Source organism: Eleginops maclovinus, chromosome 5 (assembly GCF_036324505.1).
Source record: "Eleginops maclovinus isolate JMC-PN-2008 ecotype Puerto Natales chromosome 5, JC_Emac_rtc_rv5, whole genome shotgun sequence".
NCBI lineage: Eukaryota > Metazoa > Chordata > Actinopteri > Perciformes > Eleginopidae > Eleginops > Eleginops maclovinus.
Genome location: NC_086353.1, coordinates 12,042,337 through 12,051,740, shown reverse-complemented (window position 1 = coordinate 12,051,740; position 9,404 = coordinate 12,042,337). Strand labels below are relative to the sequence as shown.

Sequence of the window (9,404 nt, the reverse complement as noted above, 5' to 3'; positions counted from 1 at the left end):
TCCTTTATATAACTTTTGATAATCTTTAAAATGAATGTTTTGAAATGATAGGCTAATACTATTACGCAAACATGTAAGATTTATTCCCTGCCAGACTCCGGTTAAATCAAAGCTGAACTTTTGAAATGTTTTGAGGAACGTGACCACACGAGGCAATAACTCTCCTCATGATTGTTTATTTGTTTGATATAACATGTCAACACGTCCAACAGAGCTGGCCTTCTCCTGCCTCTAAATGGGTGCACTGTAGAGTCATTTAAGCCACTCCGATGTAAAAATCTCACCTCTTCTCTGTTGGAAATGTTGCAGTGATGGACAGACGGGCATTAACAGTTTGCAGCTACCCGTCCAATCACAGTGCAGGGGGATAATTAGATAGCCAATCAGAGCGTGGTGCGCTGCCGGGGGGTGGGGCCACAGTGTGCTGGAATGCTCCCTCTCCGGGACTGTTTTCCACTTTCAATCACTTTTTTTTCTCCCAGTCCTCCTCACAAGGCGCTCTTTAAGGTCCGGTGTTGCCACACAGAGCAGCCATTCATCGGCTCTACAGTCAGCCACACACACTCCCATGTTGAACCACTGGACATCTATATTGGTAAGTTATGTAATTTTTTTAAAAACAGAATTTATATTATAGAAAGATTTTTTTAATATCAGTGTTCTATTTGTGTACTAGTTGTATTGCTTTTATTGGAGGAACTTCAGCGTTCATTTGGGTCCGATGAAAATATATTTTGGGGGATTCAGTTAGCTATTTCGTAGAAATAGCATTTTGCTATCTTTATTAGGCTATTATTATTATTGGCTTCAGTTGCCATTGAATGGTGAAATGTAATCCACTAACCAATTAAATCGATTTAGCTGATCCGGGGCATGTTTGACTCTCATAAACACAATTGTAATTTTTGGGTGGAATTCATTAGTATTGATTTTGTTTCTACCATACTTTATGTGGATTTTAGGTGTAACTACGTTTGCTGAAACGGATTTCCAGCCGAAGGTGGAAAGGATTTGGACACTTTTACGCAGCACCATGGCTTTCCCTAAAAAGAGTCAGCAATAACTGGGATCGTCGCAGACTCCTCACATCGTGTTCAATTAAAACGTATTAATTATAGAGAATAGGTTGGACTCTCTCTAAAACCAATTTGCATTCTTGTCATACATTGAAATAAAAACAACTAAATAAAAATGTCCGGCGAGGAGCATAGCCTGTCCGAGGCGGAACTGAGTCCCGGAGGGTCCGACGATGGTCACTCACTCTCACCGACTCAACCCGGAGCGCCACCCCGCGAGGACTCACCTCTGATCGGGCCGCCGCAGCAGCTGACCTCACTCTGTGTTGCAGATGGCAGCGAAGATGACGCAGGAGATACAGCCAAATCGGAGATAGAGGAAGATCGCTTCCCGATTGGCATCAGGGAGGCGGTCAGCCAGGTGCTGGACGGATATGACTGGACACTCGTGCCCATGCCGGTGCGCGTTAACAACGGGAGCAAAGCGAAGCCCCACGTAAAGAGGCCCATGAACGCCTTCATGGTGTGGGCTCAAGCGGCGAGGAGGAAACTGGCCGACCAATACCCCCACCTGCACAACGCGGAGCTCAGCAAGACCCTGGGCAAACTGTGGAGGTTTGTATGGGATGGTTGTTTCAGAACAGTGTGGCCATACAGTGGCACGTTTCCTGTGTCGCCTGTGCGTAAAGTAGGGCTTTATATTTTGAATACAAATGTAAAAAGTGGTCAAGTTATACGTCTAGGATGTTGGTTGTAACAAAGAAAACAAGCAGAAATCAACTTTGTGTTTTTATTTTGTTACTTAAATAGAGTAGGCCTAAACTGCATTTTTGAATATCTGCTAGTTTTAACCTCCTAATCCTCTGTGCAGGGGGTTGAATGCGACAATTATTGTCATTTCTAGACAGATTCTCAGAAAATATTTTCCCGTTAATTGAGTATAGGCCTTTAAGACTAAACACACTCCTTGTTTGTCTCCCCCCAGGCTGCTGAACGAGGGCGACAAGAGGCCATTCATCGAGGAGGCGGAGAGACTGAGGAAACAGCACAAGAAGGACTACCCGGAGTACAAGTACCAGCCCCGGAGACGCAAAAACGGCAAACTAGCTTCTGCTAATGAGTCGGACAGCCAGGGGGAAGGGGAGGCAAGCCACTCCCAGTCACACTACAAGACCCTGCACCTGGAACACAATGGCGGGGCTGGGTCTCCCCTGGGTGACCTGCACCACCACCACCATCACCACCACCATCCTGCTGGTAGGAGTCACAATAACCAACATTTAAAACATTTTATAATCAGGTTTAAGGGTAATATAATTTTTTAGGCCTATTTATATCAAAGACAAAAGAAGAAAAAATTAAGCCTTTGTCAAAGTTTACCTGTGTCCCTTCTCTTGTTTCCTCTAGGTCAGGGTCACAGCCCGCCCACCCCCCCCACCACCCCGAAGACAGAGCTCCAGTCTGGGAAACTGTCAGATGCCAAGAGGGAGGGGGCTGCAGGATCGGCAGGAGGATCCAGGGGAGCGCTCAGGGTGGGGGATGACGGGGCCTCAGGTGGCCCTTCATCATCGAGCTCTAAACCCCACATCGACTTTGGCACCATGGACATCGGCGATATCAGCCATGAGGTGATGTCCAACATTGAGCCGTTTGACGTAAACGAGTTCGACCAGTACCTTCCGCCAAACGGCCACCCGCAGAGTGGACCCGGGGCCCCTTCAGCCGGATCCTCGGCCTCGTCTTACGCCTATGCCCTAGCTGCTGCTAGCGGGCACTCCGCGTGGCTCTCCAAGCAGCAGCAGCAGCAGCCTCAGGCCTCTCCGTCTTCCTCTGACCCCTCCAAGGCCCAGATCAAGAGTGAGTCTGTGGCTGGTAGCCACTATGCCGACGCCTCCTCCTCGCCCTCCTCAGGCACCCATGTCACCTACACCCCGCTCAGCCTCCCCCATTATGGCTCCGCTTTCCCCTCGCTGGCCTCCAGGGCTCAGTTTGAGTACGCCGAGCATCAGGCCCCCGGGGCGTACTATGCCCACTCCAGCCAGGCCCCAGGTCTGTACTCAGCCTTCTCCTACATGGGCCCTTCACAGAGGCCTCTGTACACTACCATAGGAGACCCTTCCAGCGTGGCCCCCTCTCACAGCCCCACGCACTGGGAGCAGCCTGTTTACACCACACTCACAAGACCTTGAGGGAGACCAGCTGAGCAGAGGGAAATATGGGAAGTGTGTGAGTGGAACTGTGTGACTGTGGGTGTGCAAAATATCTGAGCGTGTGATTGTGAATGTGCGTGTGTGTGTCTGTGCCATATTGATGTTATATTAGAGGTTTTTACTTTTGTAGCCATTATAATGCAAGACGCATCCACGGGGCCTTATACAGTTTAAAAGAAAAACAGCCACAAACTCATACAATATAAAGTGTGAATCATGGGTCAAATGCCAATCAAAAATTAAATAAACCTTAATAAACATGTGCCATTATACATTTTATAATTTGTATAAAGTTTGTACACAGCGTGAGACTCTGAAAGTACAGTTGTTGCATTGATGAGTGACTCTGATTTGACCCAGCAACGATGGGTTTAGACTGACATAATCAGATTTTATTAACCAAACTAAAGCAGATGTTCTTGATGTTATTGTGTTATTTTATATGAGTAGTAAGTTTATTGTCAATGTTGATATCCTAGGGTGTAACTTTATTGTGACTGATTTGATATTACACTAATACATCTTCACCACTGCTTTGGGAAAAGCACGTTTTGTTTTCAATAAGATGTTCCCTGCATGGGGTTGTATTTCTTTCACGGCCAGAAAAGGATAGTTGCAACTCTTTTTTTTTCTTGTAGATAGCACACTCTGACCTTTCATTACATTGACTTCACTGAACTGAAGACTTAAGCATTTAAGGGGAAAAAAGGAAAAAGAGAGGGAAAGAGAGCTCCTAAAGATGTATTTCAGCTTAACACTCAGTCTTGGACACTTACCTCAACTCTTTTCATTTTGTGCCAATAGCAAAGGAGAAATAAGACACTGGATACCTGATCAAAAAAAGGCTAAAGGTATTCAGATTTTCCGAGCAGTAAACCTCTGCTTCTTTTTTGCTTTTTAGTGCCTAACATTTTGCTAATACACATCAGATTTTTCTAATAACTGAGTTAAAATACATAAGTGCAAATTCTCAACCAAATCTCTTCAGGTAATTGGCCAGCTTTGGGTCCTACTTAAGGATTAGAATCACATGTACGACCCCTCTGCACTGCTAAAGCATGTTTTCGTCCTTACACTTTTTTTCTATATTGTGTCCAAACAGGGCTCTTCCTCTTCAGCAATGTGAATATTGGTCATTACCACATGCTTCAACTTTATTACCTGACACATACTTTATCATTTTATACTGACCCTCTTACCATGTAGTTATTATTTTGTGTGTCACATCTTTGCTTCTTCCATTTTGTATAATTCTGGATAGTTTTGTAAAGTGTTTGCTATACATTCACTTGAGTATTTTGCTTCCATAAAAGAAAAGCAATGTTGAAATGTTATTGTTGTCATCTATTAAATCAATTTATTTATAAAAAAAATCCTTTGTAAGAGTGTTATTGTATGCAGTAGGGATGGTTCAGAGATAAAACATGGAGCAGTAAGCAAGTGAAGGGGGAAAAAAATAAATTAAAAACATGCTGCTGACGTGTGAACTGTAATAACAACACAATCAGTGCCCCACCAACCTAAGCTGTTTAGTGTGTTTGTGTGTGTGGTAGGCTAAAATTGACTACTAATTCCCCGCATTTAATCGGCTGGGGACTGCGTGTTACTGAGAAATACAAAGAGAGCCATTCAATGCTGCAGAGGGACAGAAAGAGAGAGAAAGGGTGGGTGTAAAGAGCCAGAGCCAAGGCCAATTTCAGCTCAGTAACCAACGTACACTTGGACTTTTGTACATGGCTTTCCTTTCACGCTGCCCTCTCTTCTCCACCTGAGGCTGCCTCCCTGCCTCCACACTCAGCTGCTGTACAAACCTATATTAAGCGGGCATCCAGACGCTAAATACAAAGTTTATTGTAAGAGTATTGTGTGTGAGGGGGATGGTAAACAAAGATGGTGATAGACATGGTGGCTTTTGCTGAAAAAAGTCCAAAGTAAGGGTTGAGCGACATAATAATTTGAGTAGCAAAGAGAAGTTCGTTTACAGAGCAGTCCCAACCCGGGAGAAGTCGTCAGTTTTTGATAATGAAGAACAAACGCTAGACTTGGTTTATTAATGTATAACATGATTGCACTAAGAAAACTTGGATTACTTCAACTAATCAAGGCGTAGTGCTGCAGTGACCTGTCAATCTGACATCTCTCTACATTCATGCAAATAATTATAAATCAGGAAAAACACCAACAAAATGAATACAATACATTTTCCTCTGGGGATGAATAAGTTACATCATTATTATCAGGTGATTGTTGTGAGCATAGAAAAAAATAAGCTAATGGGGTTGAAGGAGAAAGATCACTTGTACGTTTATTTCTAAATGTGAAAGGCCTGCAGCCTGCATGTTTACATGTTTACAAAGCTCATTTTAGATGAAGCTTGGAAAATTAGTAGGCCCATATGTTGAGGCTTATAGTGGCTTACAATGATGCAATGAGTTTATTGCTTTGCCATAGTGCCACTTAACTGTTGGTGATTTCTGGGATTTCGACACTTGAGGCACTTACGAGACATCTGATGTACAATTCAATGTGTTGCTTGGATTAGTATACATATCTTCGAGGTTTAAACCAGAAAAGATGTGCAGCTTTTCTTTCGATTGGCCATATGTTTTATAAGCTAAAAATCGACCTAGTTATGTATCTTCGGTTTACAATGTGTCCGTTCTGGCAGAAAGCCCTGGAGGCAAACCTCTCATGAGCAATATTTTTCTTCTTTGGACCCTCGTGAGAGTCAGAAATACAGCTTAAATTGTATGATACTAATAAAACGTACCGGTATTAGTCTACTTTTCCTGATTTGAACGAGACAAGTGTTGGTCCTCCTGATCAGCTGGTGGCGGTAGTGCACCTACAATTGTATTGAAAAAGAAGAAGAATGTGACGTCATTCAAGGGGCGCCAAATCTGCATCAGACAGATAAACAACACGAAGTTGTGAACTGCACCGACAACGTTTAAAAAGGTAAGAATGAGCAGATTTAGCAGGATATATACTACTTTATGGTTTCCTCGCAAAAGCCTAATCTGTTCGTGCAAACAGAAAACAGCCGCATGTTGTGTTAGCATCTCCTCTGTCTGCCTGTCACCAGTGTGCGTTAAAGTTAGCTAGCATGGCATGTTGTCTGGACAAAGAGTTATATTAAACTATACCTTAACATTATGATACACATATTTGAATCGTGCCTTTCTCAGCCAGCTGTCATGGACCTCAGCCCCTTTGAATCAGACAACTCTGTGAGCTGCCGCCTGGTATCAGAGATCCCTGATGTCTGCCGGACTGAGGACTGCTGTCTGGGCATCGATGAGGCGGGCAGGGGGCCTGTGCTGGGTATGCTCTCTGATATCTGTAATCTAATCTTTATATGTTTAGAAACATGCCATAGATACTATTAACTGTTGTCCACCTTACAGCATTACACGTGTATAAATGCGCAGTAATATCTATCTATCTATCTATCTATCTATCTATCTATCTATCTATCTATCTATCTATCTATCTATCTATCTATCATGGCGATAATTTTCTGATTTACTATTTGCCACGGTTTGAATGCATTTATAACTTATTTTAGCACTTACTGTATGGTGTCATATGGTTTCCAACTTAAAGTATTCATGTTTTGTTCCCCAGGGCCCATGGTGTATGGAATATGTTTCTGTCCAGTTTCCAAAAAGCAGGAGCTGAAGGACTCGAAAGTTGCAGGTAAATTGTTGTGGCCTACATCTCTGCTGTTGGCTTTTAAAAAGGATGCTACACAGTCTTCTCAGCATTGTTCTTTAAACTCACGCTCAATGCTTTCTAGAAAAAGAGCATTTGAAACTAGCTTTTTTTAGCATAAATGCAACATATCATTAATTGAGTGTTTTCCCCCTCCTGTAACAGATTCAAAGACTCTTTCAGAGGTAGAAAGAGAGAATCTTTTCCAAAAAATTGATGAGTCCAAAAGTTATATCGGCTGGGCTCTGCAGATTCTCTCACCAAACACAATCTCTACCAGCATGTTGCAGAGGTATGTGGCACACACAGTATCATACTCAGAGACTTTTTTAATAAACTGTTTTATATTTACACTCACAAAATTGTCTGCCCCTGTTAGGACAAAATACAACTTGAACGCCCTCTCACATGACACAGCAATTGATCTAGTACAGTACGCTTTGGACAGTGGAGTACAGCTAAAAGAGGTATGAAAATAAGTAATTAATGTAAATATACATGTGCATATTTAATGCTTTTATTCTAATGCAACGTGCAACTGATTAAAAATGGAAATATTTGACGACATTATGCAAACGTTCACTCATCGTCTTTACTCCATCTTGTCTTACATGGCCTGCCCTCCTCCACCTCCCTGGTTTTCTGAAGGTGTTTGTGGACACAGTTGGCCCAGCAGATAAATATGAAGTCAAACTCTCAAAGCGGTTTCCAGGTATCGATGTGACTGTGAGGCCGAAGGCTGACTCCCTCTTCCCCATTGTCAGTGCAGCCAGTATCTGTGCGAAGGTAAGTGACCACCAGCCAAAGGGATCACAGTTCTTAGTTGTCGAGACTGCTTTCAGTGATTTCTTTGTTACTTCAGGGCTCTTAATTCAGATTATAGACCTAATAAGCGCGACTTGTAAAAAATCTCCATATCTCCATTTGAGGCCTTTTTCTAAATTACTCAGTTGATGTTTTTCAGGTGGCAAGGGATCGTGTTGTAAAAGGCTGGAACTTTTCCGAGGACATGGGAGATGTGGAGACAGACTACGGCTCAGGATACCCCAGTGGTAAAAGAAACGACACTTCTATATTACTAACTTGAGGTCATACATGTTTGTGAAATACTTTTAAATGTATTGATCTTTTTTGTTTCTATGTCTGTCACTTCTCACACTATTTGAACATGACTAACTGTGGTTATCAATGCATGTATATAAACTGTCCCCCCCCCCTGGTTTTGCAGATCCGAAGACTAAAGCGTGGCTGCTGAAGTACCTGGAACCCGTGTTTGGTTACCCTCAGTTTGTTCGATTTAGCTGGAGCACTGCCCAAACCCTGATGGACAGCAAGGGTGTGACTGTCCACTGGTAAAGAGCCTTTAAACTTAATTTTGTAGCAGCTTGTTTTAGGGAGTATCTGCAACATCTATGTTCCAAGTAAATTGCTCTCACTCTTATTTAGTAACAACATTTTTTTCCCAAGTCAAGAAAAAAACAATAACTTGACAAAAATGTTCAAGCTTATGAAATTTGTTTTATTGGTTTGTGTGTGTGAGAAAGAAAACCGCAACCCCTTTGATTTCAACGTCACGCTTAATGTCTGTGCAAATGCTTTCGACTTCTGGACAGAGCTAACCACAGCGTAAACATGACTATTTTTTTGTCCTCAGGGACGATGATGAGGAGGATGGCGAGAAAGGGGCTCAGCGGCAGAACAACAAATCCATGTTGGCTTACTTCAGTGCATCAGCTGGCGGTAAAGACCAAAAATCGACTCACCAGACACACCGCTTCTTCAGTGATCGGCGGCTGAAGAGCCTCGACACACTCTGAGGACAACACCGTAGAGGACACGCACACACAGGCAGGAAATCAAAAGCTCTTTGTGATATTTTGATGTGCAGCCCAATAAGAAATTGACATGGACTTTTAGAACATTGCAAACCTTTTGTGTTTGTATCACCAATCCAGACTCAAATTAAGGTCTCTCTTTATTTTTCGCTTTTGTATCTGTTTTTTTTATACATAAAAATAATGTAAATAACAACAGTTTTCTTCGTAAGAGCCTTTGTTTAAAACAATTCTACACAATACTTACAAAAGAAGCACAAAGGTCTGTCTGTTTGAAAAGTGCAATCTTTAATGCTGATGCTGCCCTCTGGTGGCGATATGACAAAATGCACCAGGGTTTTAAAAGCATGTGAACATGAACCATGGTGAGTCCCAACACAATCACTTCCTGTTGGCTGGAATACTCACCACAGAAACACAACTGCAGGATGAAAATCTCGGCACAGCTTATGCCACATTCATTAAAATCATCTTACATTACTGCATAAAGTTTGTTCTGGTTTTTAGCAAATATACCATAACAAGGAATACAAACCCTTGAAAAAAGAATGGTGTCAAATGTTAGGCTTTGTCTGAAAACAAACAACCATGCAAGAGAATAAGTTAAGAGTAATACTCTGAGCAGGCTT

General features: G+C 42.5%; 2 protein-coding genes across 2 annotated transcripts; both read left to right on the top strand.

The window, feature by feature from the left end:
• The first annotated feature begins 478 nt into the window (after positions 1-478).
• Positions 479-4,586, top strand: LOC134865175 (transcription factor Sox-10-like). The gene is made up of 4 exons (XM_063884627.1): positions 479-595; positions 963-1,631; positions 2,002-2,273; positions 2,424-4,586. The coding sequence occupies exons 2-4, from the start codon at positions 1,192-1,194 to the stop codon at positions 3,203-3,205; spliced, it is 1,494 nt and encodes a 497-aa protein (XP_063740697.1). The 5' UTR covers positions 479-595; positions 963-1,191; the 3' UTR covers positions 3,206-4,586.
• A 1,453-nt stretch (positions 4,587-6,039) lies between these two features.
• Positions 6,040-8,975, top strand: rnaseh2a (ribonuclease H2, subunit A). Its single transcript, XM_063883011.1, has 9 exons — positions 6,040-6,184; positions 6,415-6,550; positions 6,854-6,925; positions 7,106-7,232; positions 7,320-7,407; positions 7,589-7,726; positions 7,905-7,992; positions 8,169-8,292; positions 8,595-8,975. Exons 2-9 carry the CDS (start codon positions 6,424-6,426, stop codon positions 8,755-8,757), a joined length of 927 nt encoding a protein of 308 aa, XP_063739081.1. The 5' UTR covers positions 6,040-6,184; positions 6,415-6,423; the 3' UTR covers positions 8,758-8,975.
• Positions 8,976-9,404: the final 429 nt, after the last annotated feature.

What these genes read in the sequence shown, in the direction of transcription:
- LOC134865175 (XM_063884627.1), top strand. Translation starts at nt 1,192, where the DNA reads ATGTCCGGCGAGGAGCATAGCCTGTCCGAGGCGGAACTGAGTCCCGGA. An exon ending in ACCCTGGGCAAACTGTGGAG is followed by an intron (nt 1,632 to 2,001) that starts GTTTGTATGGGA and finishes GTCTCCCCCCAG; the next exon opens with GCTGCTGAACGAGGGCGACA. An exon ending in TCACCACCACCATCCTGCTG is followed by an intron (nt 2,274 to 2,423) that starts GTAGGAGTCACA and finishes TGTTTCCTCTAG; the next exon opens with GTCAGGGTCACAGCCCGCCC.
- rnaseh2a (XM_063883011.1), top strand. Translation starts at nt 6,424, where the DNA reads ATGGACCTCAGCCCCTTTGAATCAGACAACTCTGTGAGCTGCCGCCTG. An exon ending in GAAGGACTCGAAAGTTGCAG is followed by an intron (nt 6,926 to 7,105) that starts GTAAATTGTTGT and finishes CTCCTGTAACAG; the next exon opens with ATTCAAAGACTCTTTCAGAG. An exon ending in TCTACCAGCATGTTGCAGAG is followed by an intron (nt 7,233 to 7,319) that starts GTATGTGGCACA and finishes TGCCCCTGTTAG; the next exon opens with GACAAAATACAACTTGAACG.